This window comes from Lepidothrix coronata, unplaced genomic scaffold, assembly GCF_001604755.1.
Source record: "Lepidothrix coronata isolate B3197 unplaced genomic scaffold, Lepidothrix_coronata-1.0 Scaffold369, whole genome shotgun sequence".
Lineage (NCBI taxonomy): Eukaryota > Metazoa > Chordata > Aves > Passeriformes > Pipridae > Lepidothrix > Lepidothrix coronata.
The window spans coordinates 189001-203818 of record NW_016690549.1 but is presented as its reverse complement, the minus strand read 5'-3'; the positions used below and the strand labels follow the sequence as shown (position 1 = coordinate 203818).

At 62.2% G+C, this 14818-nt stretch overlaps 1 protein-coding gene across 1 annotated transcript in view; it reads left to right on the top strand.

Annotated features, from left to right (window-relative positions):
- Positions 1 to 7740: 7740 nt before the first annotated feature.
- Positions 7741 to 14818, top strand: part of SYT7 (synaptotagmin 7) — an 18403-nt gene continuing 11325 nt past the window's right edge. Inside the window, exons 1-4 of the mRNA XM_017838933.1 lie at positions 7741 to 7882; positions 10955 to 11058; positions 13032 to 13111; positions 14247 to 14378. Coding sequence (XP_017694422.1) covers positions 7741 to 7882; positions 10955 to 11058; positions 13032 to 13111; positions 14247 to 14378 — 458 coding nt within the window. The remainder of the gene's footprint in view (positions 7883 to 10954; positions 11059 to 13031; positions 13112 to 14246; positions 14379 to 14818) is intronic.

Here is a 14818-nt window from a genome sequence, read left to right as displayed (position 1 = left end):
ATGGATGCCGAGATTGATGGATGTGTCGGAGAGGGGGACGCACGGATAGACAGACAGACGCACAGATGGAGAGCAGACGGGCGTGCCCGCCCCTCTCACCCTGGGAAGCCGCTCCTCTCCCGGAGCCTCATCCCGGGATCCTGCTGGGACAGCGGGATGGCCGTGGGGCTCCCAATGATCCCTCGTGTCCACAGAGCCCCTGGGAGCATCTGGGCAGGTGCCACGTCCAGGCCCAGCTATCCCAGCCCTTCACTGAGCCTGGACCAAAACATTCCCAAAATGCCCATCGGGCTGTTCCCAGGGGTGGCAACAAAGCTTCACCTCCCTTTGGATTTTTCACATCCCACAGACGCTCTGTGTCCATCCCTTCTCCCTCTACCTGTGCTGAGGGCTTGGATTCCACCTGCCTGCTGTTCCCACTGGGATCCTGCCCCATGCCCACCCTCCTCGCTCCCGGGATCCTGCACAGGAGTGAAAGCTGCAAATTCACAGCTTTTCAGCTGCTTCCTAAAAATAAGAGGTTTGGGAAATATCGAGCAAATGAGTGGGAGGATGAGAAGAGGAGGAATTAATGGCCTGGCGCCAGGAAAGTGGCATCTGGGAAGCCCCGGCGTGACAATGTGGCCACCTCATTCCCGGCCTCGTGGCCATCTCATTCCCGGCCTCGTGGCCACCTCATTCCCAGTCCAGTGGCCACCTCATTCTTGGCCTCGTGGCCACCTGATTCCCAGTCTCGTGGCCCTCGATCCCAGCGGCACGAGGGGATACCGATCCAGGCAGGATCCCTTCCCATCCACCATCCCGCTCCCAGTGCCCCTGTCCGGGCTCAGCGGCACATCCCGACCCTGGTGAAATGTTGGGAAGGGGGGATGTGCCGCTCGCTTGGCACCTTCTCCCGCTCCCCTTTTCCCGGGAACGTGTTTCCGCTGCCGGTTTGGCAAGGCTGGATGCCCGTGTGGCAGCAATTTGGCACATGGAGACGTTTTTCCGTGTGGAGCTGCCGGCTTTGATCGCCGCTTCCAGGGAGCTCAGCGGGAGCCGGGGCTGGGGAGGCTCCCACGGCTTTGATTCCCTCCCCGGGGGACTTTGCATCCACGGATTTCACCACTGGACATGGGAGGGTGGGTCTGGAATACTGAGAAGCTGCCAGGGACATGCTCTATCCAGAAAACCTGGGAATTTTGGGATCTGCACCCAAAAGCACGGCCCTGAGGGCCCGGACAAGGACATCCTGATGGGACACCTGTGGAGAGGTCGGTTCCAGCCCTGGTGCTGCAGCTTTTTCCCACCGCTCATCCAAAGCCTTTGTCTCTCCACGAAGGTGTTTTCCAGCCTCTCCATGCCGTGCAGGAGCTTTTAGTCGGGAGAGGAGCTGGATCCCTCCCTGGATACCCCTCGAGGGCTTTGATGGGGGGTCACGGGGCAGCCTTTGGATGGGGTTGGGTGCTGGGATGGGCACAGGGACACAGGGAATCAGGGCAGGGAAAGGGCCGCAGACGTCTTGGATTGTGAGGGTCTCACCATGCTGGAGAGGAGTGTGCACAGGGTCACCGAGAGCACAGAGACACTGGGATGCACGGAGACACTGGGATGTGCAGGGACACTGAGAGGCACAGGGACACTGGGATGCATGGGGACACTGGGATGCAGAGGGACACTGGGATGCACAGGGACACTGAGATGCACAGGGACACTGGGATGCACAGGGACACTGGGATGCACAGGGACACTGAGATGCACAGGGACACTGGGATGCACAGGGACACTGGGATGCACAGGGACACTGGGATGCACAGGGACACTACGATGCACAGGGACACTGAGAGGCACAGGGACACTGGAATGCGGAGGGACACTGGGATGCACAGGGACACTGGGATGCTCAGGGACACTGGGATGCTCAGGGACACTGGGATGCACGGGGACACTGGGATGCATGGGGACACTGGGATGCACGGGGACACTGGGATGCACAGGGACACTGGAATGCACAGGGACGCTGGGATGCATGGGGACACTGGGATGCACGGGGACACTGAGATGCTCAGGGACACTGGGATGCATGGGGACACTGGGATGCACAGGGACACTGGGATGCACAGGGACACTGGGATGCAGAGGGACAGTGGGATGCCCAAGGCCACTACAATGCACAGGGACACTGAGATGCACAGGGACACTGGGATGCACAGGGAGATTGGGATGCTCAGGGACACTGGGATGCACGGGGAGATCCCGGGGACACTGGGATACTCAAAGCCACCGAGATGCTCAGGGCCACCACTTCGCCCAAGGCCACACAAACCCGAAGCCAATGGATGCACGGGGCCACAGAGGTGCTCAGAGCCACCAAAATTCCCAAAGCCACTGAGATGCCCAGGACTGCCAAGACTCCCAAAGCCACCAAGATTCCCAAGGTCACCAAGGTGCCCACGGCCACCGAGATGCTCAAAGCCACTGAGTCGAGGCTGGAGCTCCAGGAGGAGGACCTGGGAGTGGCTGGGACACCCCTGGGTGTCCCCAGCCCGTGCTGCCAGCACAGGGGTGCCCAGCTGTGCCACAGCCCCCCTCCCACCACCCCGGCACGTTCCCGATCCGTCGGCATCGGCGGCTCTCGCCTCCTCCGGGCGGATCTCTGGCTTACACACTGCTCCGGAGGGCTAATCCCTCTTGGATCTCGGTGCCTCTCCTTGTGCCGGGGTCGGGTTTGAAGTGTTTCCTCACACCCACAAAGGCCGGAGCTTGCTCCCGCTCCGGAGGCAGCTAATCCCGAGCCTGCGGGAGCGGCGGATAAAGGAGGACGGGCACGTGGCAGCAGGCTGGAATCGCAGCCACCATCCCCGGCTCCCAAATATCCCCCGTCTCCCACTCCAAGGTGCAGGGTGTGGGCATGGGGGCGTGGGGGGGTCTCCTGCTTGGCCAAGAGGTGTGTGTGGGAAGGGATCCACCCTGGAGACCCTCTCCATGCATCCAGGACCCTCTTCCCGCGGCACCGTGACCCTCTTTCCTGGAACAGGGACCCTCTCAGCACAGGGACCCTCTCCCTGCATCCAGAACCGTCTCCCCTTAGAACAGGGAGCCTCTCCCCCGGCACAGCCGGCTCCTGCTCCCGCAACTCCACACAAATCCGCTGCTGGAGAGCCGCGGCGTTAGCGAGGCAGGTAATCCCCTCATCGATAACCGGCTGGAAAAGCGGAATTATATCCCTCAAGTGGCATTGAATCCTGATGAAAGAGCCGCAGGGATGTTCCACCCCCTTCCCAGCCTCCGCGGTGCTCTTCCAGCACGTGGGACGGGACAGGGAGACCCAAACCCTTGGAGGGGGACGTGGGATCTCCGTCTCATGGATACTCCCCTCGCTGCGCCCGTGGGACGAGGCAGGACCAGCAAAGGGCAGGTGGGATTTGGGATTTGGGGGTGTGGACCCCCCAGTCCCACCCGTCCGTCTCCCTGCTCCCGGCTGGATCGGCGCTGGCAGCCTGGGAAACTTAAGGAAGGAGAGACAGCGGCGGTGTGAACAAGCACCACGTTGTCACCTTGTCACCCCCTCCCGAGGCCGACGCTGCTCCCCGTGCTCCCCCTGTTCCCACCCGCCCCGTGGCATTCCCGTTCCAAGCATTCCAAGCGGCGCGGATACCCCACACCGCGCCCCAGGGCTGGGGACGCTCCGGGAGCTCCGAGCGGCTCCGGTTCTTTAATTAACCAAGCGCTAATTGCCTGGAAAACGAGCCATCGAACTCCTGCTGAGGGCGGCAGCGGTCGGGGGGCTGGAATGCCCCCCCCGGCCTGGGGACACGGCTGATGGATGTGTATTCCCACCGGGAAGGGCTGGAACCCCCCTGGACACAGGGACGGCACCGGAATCTCTCCCCCAGCCTGGGGACAGAGCTGAGGGATCCATGTTTCCACCGGGAAGGGCTGGAACCCCCTCGTGCACAGGGATGCCCCCGGAATCGCTACCCCCGCCCTGGGGATATGGCTGAGGGATGAGTGTTCCCAGAGGGAAGGGCTGGAACACCCCCCGTGCCCGGGGAGCACCCCCGGGCAGATTCCCGCTGGTATATCCATCGGGATCACCGGGTGATGCCAGGCTTGGGCGTGTGGTGGCACCTCGGCTCTAGGAACTTGGCCCCTGGAACTCACTAATATCCCTCTCCGTGGTGGCTTCTTTTCCTCTCCTTCTCCTTTGATTCCCTCTCTGCAGATTAACTTGGGGATGACCCCGCAGGGAGCGAAGGGTTTGTGGAAGCTCCGGGATAAGCCAGAGGGGTCACCGCGTTCCCAAGTCGGATCAGAGAGCACCGAGGGGGCTGAGGCAGCATTTGGGGGGGTCACCCCCGATCCCAGTAAGCCCACGTCCCACTTGAACTGGTCGGGATCCCGAGGAGGGGGTCCCAAGCCCTTCCCGCCAGATCCAGCTCTTTCCATTCCCCCAGCAGCTTATCCAGCCGGGGTTTATAAATGTTTGAAATTAAGGGCTGGTCCCAAATTCCCTCCTAGGCAACAGTTGCTATGTGAGTTTTATACACAGGCTCCTCGTGATCCGGGAGCGATGGAGGAGCTGCCTTTGGATGGAGGGAGTGCTGGTGGGACCCCCAGCCCTGTTCCCTAAATCCCCGGCAGGATCCCACCCTTCTCCCACCCTCATCCCACCACCCTCAGCTAATCCTGAATGGATTTCTATAAAACTCCTCTTTGTGGTCACCATCCCCTTTCCTCCTTTTCATCCCGAGGTGGGGGGGCTGTGGGTGCTTTTCCAAGTGCAGGGGCGGGGGGTGGATTCCAGAATCCCAATCCATTCTCCCGGTCCCCTCTGACTCACCCAGGCCCCGGAGCCGCCGGCAAAATCTGCTACAATAACAAAGGTCTGCGGGCGAATTAATTATTAACAATTATTGTTTAATATTTATACCGCAGCACAGCTCCCGCCGCCGCTTCCCGACTCCATGGACGGCCCCCATCCCAGCGGGGTGCGAGGTGTCCACAGGGATGCCATGCTGAGGTCCTACCTGGAATTAAGGCTGAGCCAGTCTGGGGGTCCCGCTGGACCCCCCCCCGAGCCAACTTAGATCCGTGATCATCCTCCCACAGTTCCAGGGCCATTCCACAGGCTGGGAGCAGGGATATGATGTGCTGGATGCAGTGGAGTGGTCCCCATCCATTTGTGGGGTCCCCAGGGTTGTCCCCATGGGAGGTGCTGCTGGCTTGGGGCGAATCCGTGTGGGACTGGCTGAGCCAAAGAGGGAATCCTGACTGGGGGGTGGATGCAGGGCACGGATCCAGGGACAAAACTGGGGTTGCTTGTCTGGAAGGGAGGGAAGAGGAAGAGGAAGGAAGGGGAAGGAAAAAGGGAGGGGGCTGGAGAAGGTGAAAGGATGAGGAAAGGACGAGCATTAGGAAGGCAAAGAGGGAGGAAAAGAAAAGGGCTGGACAAGGGGAAGCCTGGAAATCGGGAAGGGGAAGGAGCTGTGCTTTCCCTTCCTCTCCTCCCCCGGCTCTCCCAGATGCTCCCTGTGGGTGCTGCGCCCCCACCCCCAGCAGGAATCCCCCGGGAATCCCCTGTGACCCCCCTGTTGTGTCCCACAGGGAGCCCCTCCCGGGACGTGCTGCTGGTCTCAGCCATCATCACCGTCAGCCTTAGTGCCACCATCGTCCTCTGCGGGATCTGCCAGTGGTGCCAGCGCAAGATGGTGAGTGCCACCATTCCCTGCCCCCTTCCCGGCCCGGGGGGCAATTCCCGCTGCCGGGGACTCCCTGGCTGCCCCTTTCCTCCGGGCTGGTTTTTCCGGCCGGGATAACGAAAGGTTCGGGTGCCGCCGTTCGCGTGGCGCGAAGGGAAGTTTCCAAATATCTGGATATATGTTGGTGACGAGCCGGAACGAGCTGGCCCCTGTCCTGCTGGGCACGCTCCCGCCTGGAAAAGCCCCGTGGGAAGGCGGCCAGCCCGTCCCTGGCACCACGAGCCGTCCCTGCCGCCCGCTTCCCTCTGCATTCCCACCGTGGATCGGGGCAGCGCTCCCTCCCTTCCTCCTCCTCCTCCTCCCGCTCTCCCGGGAGCAGGACGTGCTCGGCCACGTTTCCTTCGCCGTCGGAATCGAATCTGGGTCAAGTGCTCCGACGGCAGCGGCGCTTCCCGTGTGGGAGATGCCCGCCCTGAGCCCTGGGAAGGCAGCATTCCCCCGGGAATGGGAGAGGTGGAGGGTGGGAAGAGGCTTCCAGGTGCCCTCCAGGAGATGTGGAGAGGCAGGGATAAGCACTGGAAAGGAGGAGGACGAACTGGCAGGGGAACAAACAAGTGTAAATTGGCTGGGAAGGCGAATCCCAACCGGCCCTCGGCAGCTCCAACCCGGAGCTGGAACGGCTGCGTGGGAATGACGGCCAAGCCCGGCGGGCCCGGCTCCGGGATGTGCCCACGCGGCCACTGCCGGGAGGGCCGTGTCCTCACGAGCCCTGAGCCGGGACAGGGATGAGCCCAAGGCTCAGGGACGACTCCCTCCAGGATGGCCTGTGGACGTCCAGGGAGGTCCGACATCCCTGCAGCTCCTGGCAGGATTAGCCCACGGGCATCCAAGAAGATCCAGGTGTTGCCCTGCAGCTCCCAGCAGGATTAGCCCACGGGCATCCAAGGACATCCAACATCCCTGCAGATCCCAGCTGGATTAGCCCATGGGCATCCAAGGAAATCCAGGTGTTCCCCTCAGCTCCTGGCAGGATTAGTCCAAGGGCATCCACGTTCCAACATCCCCACGGAGCCCAGCAGGATCAACCCATGGGTGGGCATCCAATATCCCAGCAGGATCAGCCTGTGGACAGCCAAAGAGATCCAGGTGTTCCCCTGCAGCTCCCAGCTGATGTCCCATGGACATCCAAGGACATCCAACATTCCTGCAGCTCCCAGGAGGATTAGCCCACGGGCATCCAAGGAGTTCCAACACCCTGGCAGCTCCCAGCTGGATCAGCCCATGGCTGCCCAAGGACGCTGTGCCAAGAGCACAGGTGTCTCAGCATTCCAAGGACTTGGCTCTGTGTGGAGCTGCAGAGGCTGGGAAGGAGGAGAAGGGAGAAATATTCCCATTCTCTGGGCAGGCTGGATGCAGGGGGGATGCTCCCAGCTCCAGGCCCAGCGTGGTGGAAGGGCCGGTTCTCCAGCCCATCCTGCTGCGGGAGCTGGTCCCCTCCCACCTGGAGCCTCCTCGGCTCCTAATTGTTGCCTAATTGGCGCTAATTGCGCTCCAGGCTCCGAGCGTGCGGAACCCGCCGGAGTGTCCTGATTACCAGCCCCAGTTAGGAGCCAGCTCCGGCTTCATTATCCCACGGCAGTGCTTCCCGGGCACTGGGAAAGGTGAACTCAATTAATCCAGCTTCAATTAAGCCTAAAATTATCCGCTGCTTCCCGGTGAGGCCTTGGAATGGGACACCGGAGGCNATGCACAGGGACGCTGGGATGCTCAGGGACACTGGGATGCACAGGGACACTGGGATGCACAGGGACAGTGGGATGCCCAAGGCCACTACAATGCACAGGGACACTGAGATGCACAGGGACAGTGGGATGCACAGGGAGATTGGGATGCTCAGGGACACTGGGATGCACGGGGAGATCCCGGGGACACTGGGATACTCAAAGCCACCGAGATGCTCAGGGCCACCACTTCGCCCAAGGCCACACAAACCCGAAGCCAATGGATGCACGGGGCCACAGAGGTGCTCAGAGCCACCAAAATTCCCAAAGCCACTGAGATGCCCAGGACTGCCAAGACTCCCAAAGCCACCAAGATTCCCAAGGTCACCAAGGTGCCCACGGCCACCGAGATGCTCAAAGCCACTGAGTCGAGGCTGGAGCTCCAGGAGGAGGACCTGGGAGTGGCTGGGACACCCCTGGGTGTCCCCAGCCCGTGCTGCCAGCACAGGGGTGCCCAGCTGTGCCACAGCCCCCCTCCCACCACCCCGGCACGTTCCCGATCCGTCGGCATCGGCGGCTCTCGCCTCCTCCGGGCGGATCTCTGGCTTACACACTGCTCCGGAGGGCTAATCCCTCTTGGATCTCGGTGCCTCTCCTTGTGCCGGGGTCGGGTTTGAAGTGTTTCCTCACACCCACAAAGGCCGGAGCTTGCTCCCGCTCCGGAGGCAGCTAATCCCGAGCCTGCGGGAGCGGCGGATAAAGGAGGACGGGCACGTGGCAGCAGGCTGGAATCGCAGCCACCATCCCCGGCTCCCAAATATCCCCCGTCTCCCACTCCAAGGTGCAGGGTGTGGGCATGGGGGCGTGGGGGGGTCTCCTGCTTGGCCAAGAGGTGTGTGTGGGAAGGGATCCACCCTGGAGACCCTCTCCATGCATCCAGGACCCTCTTCCCGCGGCACCGTGACCCTCTTTCCTGGAACAGGGACCCTCTCAGCACAGGGACCCTCTCCCTGCATCCAGAACCGTCTCCCCTTAGAACAGGGAGCCTCTCCCCCGGCACAGCCGGCTCCTGCTCCCGCAACTCCACACAAATCCGCTGCTGGAGAGCCGCGGCGTTAGCGAGGCAGGTAATCCCCTCATCGATAACCGGCTGGAAAAGCGGAATTATATCCCTCAAGTGGCATTGAATCCTGATGAAAGAGCCGCAGGGATGTTCCACCCCCTTCCCAGCCTCCGCGGTGCTCTTCCAGCACGTGGGACGGGACAGGGAGACCCAAACCCTTGGAGGGGGACGTGGGATCTCCGTCTCATGGATACTCCCCTCGCTGCGCCCGTGGGACGAGGCAGGACCAGCAAAGGGCAGGTGGGATTTGGGATTTGGGGGTGTGGACCCCCCAGTCCCACCCGTCCGTCTCCCTGCTCCCGGCTGGATCGGCGCTGGCAGCCTGGGAAACTTAAGGAAGGAGAGACAGCGGCGGTGTGAACAAGCACCACGTTGTCACCTTGTCACCCCCTCCCGAGGCCGACGCTGCTCCCCGTGCTCCCCCTGTTCCCACCCGCCCCGTGGCATTCCCGTTCCAAGCATTCCAAGCGGCGCGGATACCCCACACCGCGCCCCAGGGCTGGGGACGCTCCGGGAGCTCCGAGCGGCTCCGGTTCTTTAATTAACCAAGCGCTAATTGCCTGGAAAACGAGCCATCGAACTCCTGCTGAGGGCGGCAGCGGTCGGGGGGCTGGAATGCCCCCCCCGGCCTGGGGACACGGCTGATGGATGTGTATTCCCACCGGGAAGGGCTGGAACCCCCCTGGACACAGGGACGGCACCGGAATCTCTCCCCCAGCCTGGGGACAGAGCTGAGGGATCCATGTTTCCACCGGGAAGGGCTGGAACCCCCTCGTGCACAGGGATGCCCCCGGAATCGCTACCCCCGCCCTGGGGATATGGCTGAGGGATGAGTGTTCCCAGAGGGAAGGGCTGGAACACCCCCCGTGCCCGGGGAGCACCCCCGGGCAGATTCCCGCTGGTATATCCATCGGGATCACCGGGTGATGCCAGGCTTGGGCGTGTGGTGGCACCTCGGCTCTAGGAACTTGGCCCCTGGAACTCACTAATATCCCTCTCCGTGGTGGCTTCTTTTCCTCTCCTTCTCCTTTGATTCCCTCTCTGCAGATTAACTTGGGGATGACCCCGCAGGGAGCGAAGGGTTTGTGGAAGCTCCGGGATAAGCCAGAGGGGTCACCGCGTTCCCAAGTCGGATCAGAGAGCACCGAGGGGGCTGAGGCAGCATTTGGGGGGGTCACCCCCGATCCCAGTAAGCCCACGTCCCACTTGAACTGGTCGGGATCCCGAGGAGGGGGTCCCAAGCCCTTCCCGCCAGATCCAGCTCTTTCCATTCCCCCAGCAGCTTATCCAGCCGGGGTTTATAAATGTTTGAAATTAAGGGCTGGTCCCAAATTCCCTCCTAGGCAACAGTTGCTATGTGAGTTTTATACACAGGCTCCTCGTGATCCGGGAGCGATGGAGGAGCTGCCTTTGGATGGAGGGAGTGCTGGTGGGACCCCCAGCCCTGTTCCCTAAATCCCCGGCAGGATCCCACCCTTCTCCCACCCTCATCCCACCACCCTCAGCTAATCCTGAATGGATTTCTATAAAACTCCTCTTTGTGGTCACCATCCCCTTTCCTCCTTTTCATCCCGAGGTGGGGGGGCTGTGGGTGCTTTTCCAAGTGCAGGGGCGGGGGGTGGATTCCAGAATCCCAATCCATTCTCCCGGTCCCCTCTGACTCACCCAGGCCCCGGAGCCGCCGGCAAAATCTGCTACAATAACAAAGGTCTGCGGGCGAATTAATTATTAACAATTATTGTTTAATATTTATACCGCAGCACAGCTCCCGCCGCCGCTTCCCGACTCCATGGACGGCCCCCATCCCAGCGGGGTGCGAGGTGTCCACAGGGATGCCATGCTGAGGTCCTACCTGGAATTAAGGCTGAGCCAGTCTGGGGGTCCCGCTGGACCCCCCCCCGAGCCAACTTAGATCCGTGATCATCCTCCCACAGTTCCAGGGCCATTCCACAGGCTGGGAGCAGGGATATGATGTGCTGGATGCAGTGGAGTGGTCCCCATCCATTTGTGGGGTCCCCAGGGTTGTCCCCATGGGAGGTGCTGCTGGCTTGGGGCGAATCCGTGTGGGACTGGCTGAGCCAAAGAGGGAATCCTGACTGGGGGGTGGATGCAGGGCACGGATCCAGGGACAAAACTGGGGTTGCTTGTCTGGAAGGGAGGGAAGAGGAAGAGGAAGGAAGGGGAAGGAAAAAGGGAGGGGGCTGGAGAAGGTGAAAGGATGAGGAAAGGACGAGCATTAGGAAGGCAAAGAGGGAGGAAAAGAAAAGGGCTGGACAAGGGGAAGCCTGGAAATCGGGAAGGGGAAGGAGCTGTGCTTTCCCTTCCTCTCCTCCCCCGGCTCTCCCAGATGCTCCCTGTGGGTGCTGCGCCCCCACCCCCAGCAGGAATCCCCCGGGAATCCCCTGTGACCCCCCTGTTGTGTCCCACAGGGAGCCCCTCCCGGGACGTGCTGCTGGTCTCAGCCATCATCACCGTCAGCCTTAGTGCCACCATCGTCCTCTGCGGGATCTGCCAGTGGTGCCAGCGCAAGATGGTGAGTGCCACCATTCCCTGCCCCCTTCCCGGCCCGGGGGGCAATTCCCGCTGCCGGGGACTCCCTGGCTGCCCCTTTCCTCCGGGCTGGTTTTTCCGGCCGGGATAACGAAAGGTTCGGGTGCCGCCGTTCGCGTGGCGCGAAGGGAAGTTTCCAAATATCTGGATATATGTTGGTGACGAGCCGGAACGAGCTGGCCCCTGTCCTGCTGGGCACGCTCCCGCCTGGAAAAGCCCCGTGGGAAGGCGGCCAGCCCGTCCCTGGCACCACGAGCCGTCCCTGCCGCCCGCTTCCCTCTGCATTCCCACCGTGGATCGGGGCAGCGCTCCCTCCCTTCCTCCTCCTCCTCCTCCCGCTCTCCCGGGAGCAGGACGTGCTCGGCCACGTTTCCTTCGCCGTCGGAATCGAATCTGGGTCAAGTGCTCCGACGGCAGCGGCGCTTCCCGTGTGGGAGATGCCCGCCCTGAGCCCTGGGAAGGCAGCATTCCCCCGGGAATGGGAGAGGTGGAGGGTGGGAAGAGGCTTCCAGGTGCCCTCCAGGAGATGTGGAGAGGCAGGGATAAGCACTGGAAAGGAGGAGGACGAACTGGCAGGGGAACAAACAAGTGTAAATTGGCTGGGAAGGCGAATCCCAACCGGCCCTCGGCAGCTCCAACCCGGAGCTGGAACGGCTGCGTGGGAATGACGGCCAAGCCCGGCGGGCCCGGCTCCGGGATGTGCCCACGCGGCCACTGCCGGGAGGGCCGTGTCCTCACGAGCCCTGAGCCGGGACAGGGATGAGCCCAAGGCTCAGGGACGACTCCCTCCAGGATGGCCTGTGGACGTCCAGGGAGGTCCGACATCCCTGCAGCTCCTGGCAGGATTAGCCCACGGGCATCCAAGAAGATCCAGGTGTTGCCCTGCAGCTCCCAGCAGGATTAGCCCACGGGCATCCAAGGACATCCAACATCCCTGCAGATCCCAGCTGGATTAGCCCATGGGCATCCAAGGAAATCCAGGTGTTCCCCTCAGCTCCTGGCAGGATTAGTCCAAGGGCATCCACGTTCCAACATCCCCACGGAGCCCAGCAGGATCAACCCATGGGTGGGCATCCAATATCCCAGCAGGATCAGCCTGTGGACAGCCAAAGAGATCCAGGTGTTCCCCTGCAGCTCCCAGCTGATGTCCCATGGACATCCAAGGACATCCAACATTCCTGCAGCTCCCAGGAGGATTAGCCCACGGGCATCCAAGGAGTTCCAACACCCTGGCAGCTCCCAGCTGGATCAGCCCATGGCTGCCCAAGGACGCTGTGCCAAGAGCACAGGTGTCTCAGCATTCCAAGGACTTGGCTCTGTGTGGAGCTGCAGAGGCTGGGAAGGAGGAGAAGGGAGAAATATTCCCATTCTCTGGGCAGGCTGGATGCAGGGGGGATGCTCCCAGCTCCAGGCCCAGCGTGGTGGAAGGGCCGGTTCTCCAGCCCATCCTGCTGCGGGAGCTGGTCCCCTCCCACCTGGAGCCTCCTCGGCTCCTAATTGTTGCCTAATTGGCGCTAATTGCGCTCCAGGCTCCGAGCGTGCGGAACCCGCCGGAGTGTCCTGATTACCAGCCCCAGTTAGGAGCCAGCTCCGGCTTCATTATCCCACGGCAGTGCTTCCCGGGCACTGGGAAAGGTGAACTCAATTAATCCAGCTTCAATTAAGCCTAAAATTATCCGCTGCTTCCCGGTGAGGCCTTGGAATGGGACACCGGAGGCGGTGACCGTCCTGTCCTTGGGGTGATGTGGGGCACGAGCCCCCAGGGATCACGGGACGGAGCAACTGGGAATTTTGCTGCTTCGATGGGTGGGATGGGGCCTGGAGACTGCGAGGGAATAAGGGAAAAGGGTGAAATCTGGGACGAACTCAGCAGATGGAGGCAGCTCCCATCCTTTGCTGGGACACTCCAGGGGTCCCCTGCCACTCCCTCATTCCTCCCTCCTGCCTTTTCCATAGGGAAAGCGTTACAAGACTTCCCTGGAGACCGTGGGAACTCCGGATTCCAGCCGAGGCCGCAGCGAAAAGAAAACCATCAAGTAGGTGCCAGGACTGGGGGGGAGAGGAAGGACAGAGGTGGCCATTCCCTGGTTCCCCACTCCCAGCGGGAAAGGGGCTCCGGGACACTGGGAGAGCTGGTGGGTCTCTCCCGCATCCTTGTGTATCCCACGGAGCCATAGGATGGAGCCACGGGAGCCTCAGCCCAGGGATGCTCCAGGTCTGGGTGTGCAGATGGCTCTGCATCCCAGGGGCATTCCGTGCAGGAAGGACAGCAGAGCTGAAGTGTCTCGTGGCTCTGGGTAGGGAATGAAGTGCGGGGTTGGAAGTTGGAGGGGCTCTCCTGGATATCCCAGATCCAGTGCTGCCTCTGGAAACCCCCCGCAGGGCTCCAGGGAGGAGGGAGCCGGACCGGCAGCAGGGAAAGAGCTCCTGCCTGGAGTAATGCTATGGAAAACCTCCTCCCATGGTGTTGTTGGGGTGCAGGTGTCCAGGGTACCTCAGGCACCTGGAGGCTGCTCCCAGCCCAGCTGGGATGTGCTGGAAGTGGAGTGGGAAGCACATCCCCTCCTGAATCCCGGCACGCGTGGCTTTCCCTCCCCAGCTCCGGCACAGCCGGGATCATCCCAGAGCTGCAGGTGGGCCCTGGCGAGGGCTGGGAGGGCCGGGCAGCGGCGGCTTTTCCAGTCTCCCAGCGGGGACCCTCTGGGCCCCCAACCCCTGGCACACAGATCTGGTGGCTTCCCGGAGCCAGGAATTCCAGGCTCCATGCTGGCAGCAGGAAGGGATCCGGAAGGGTCTCCAACACGTGGTTAACCATGCAGGGCGCACTTCCAGGACCTGTTGAGGAGGCAACATGGACACACACGGGAATGCCGTGCCGGCACCACGCTCGCTCCTTAATTCCCACCATCCTTCTCTCCTTCCCAGCCGGTGGAGCCGCCCGCTCCTGTCTCTCCACAGCTCTTCCCTGCTCCATCCATCCGTCTGTCCCCGTCCGTGTGTGTGTGTGTGTCGGTGTCCCAGGGATGGGCAGCCGCGCTCCCCGTCTCTCTCCGCAGGATCCCGGCGCTCCGGGGCCAGAGCGCTGCTTTCCCTTCCCCTTTCCCGCAGGAATTCAGCTTCTCTCTCTTGTATTTCCCTTTTCTTTTCTTCCCCGGAATCCGGCCGCTGTAGCGATCTAGACAGAGACTTTTGGAATAACAATGACAACACAGTGCAGCAGAAATGGAGCTCCTACCCTCCCAAGGAGTTTATCCTAAACATTTCTCCTTACGCTCCGTACGGTGATCCGCGCCTTTCCCTCAAGTGAGTCTCTCCTTGCCGGGTTTGCTCCGTGTAGTGAGTATTTGGGCAGCACCCTCTCGCCTTCCTCCTCCTCCTGCTCCTCCTCCTCCTCCTCCTCCTCCTGCTCCTCCTGCTCCTCTTCCTCCTCCTCCTGCTCCTCTTCCTCCTCCTCCTGCTCCCGGGCTCCCCGCACGCCACCCCATGGGCCTCCCCATGGAGACGAGCAACCCCTCCTTCCCGCTTTCCCGGGGCTTCCTGGGATGTCCCCCCGGGACGGGGTTGCGCGTTGGGGGCACCCCCTCGGCGCGGGGTCGGGCTGCCGGCGAGCGGGACCCCAATTCCCGACCCCTTTCCCATCTCCCCACTTTCTTTTGGACGGTTTTCAGAGGCCCCCCACGCGCCCCCCCCCCCGGCCCCCCCCCTTTTTTTTTTTTGGCAGTGCTGATGTCTCTCTCTCTCTC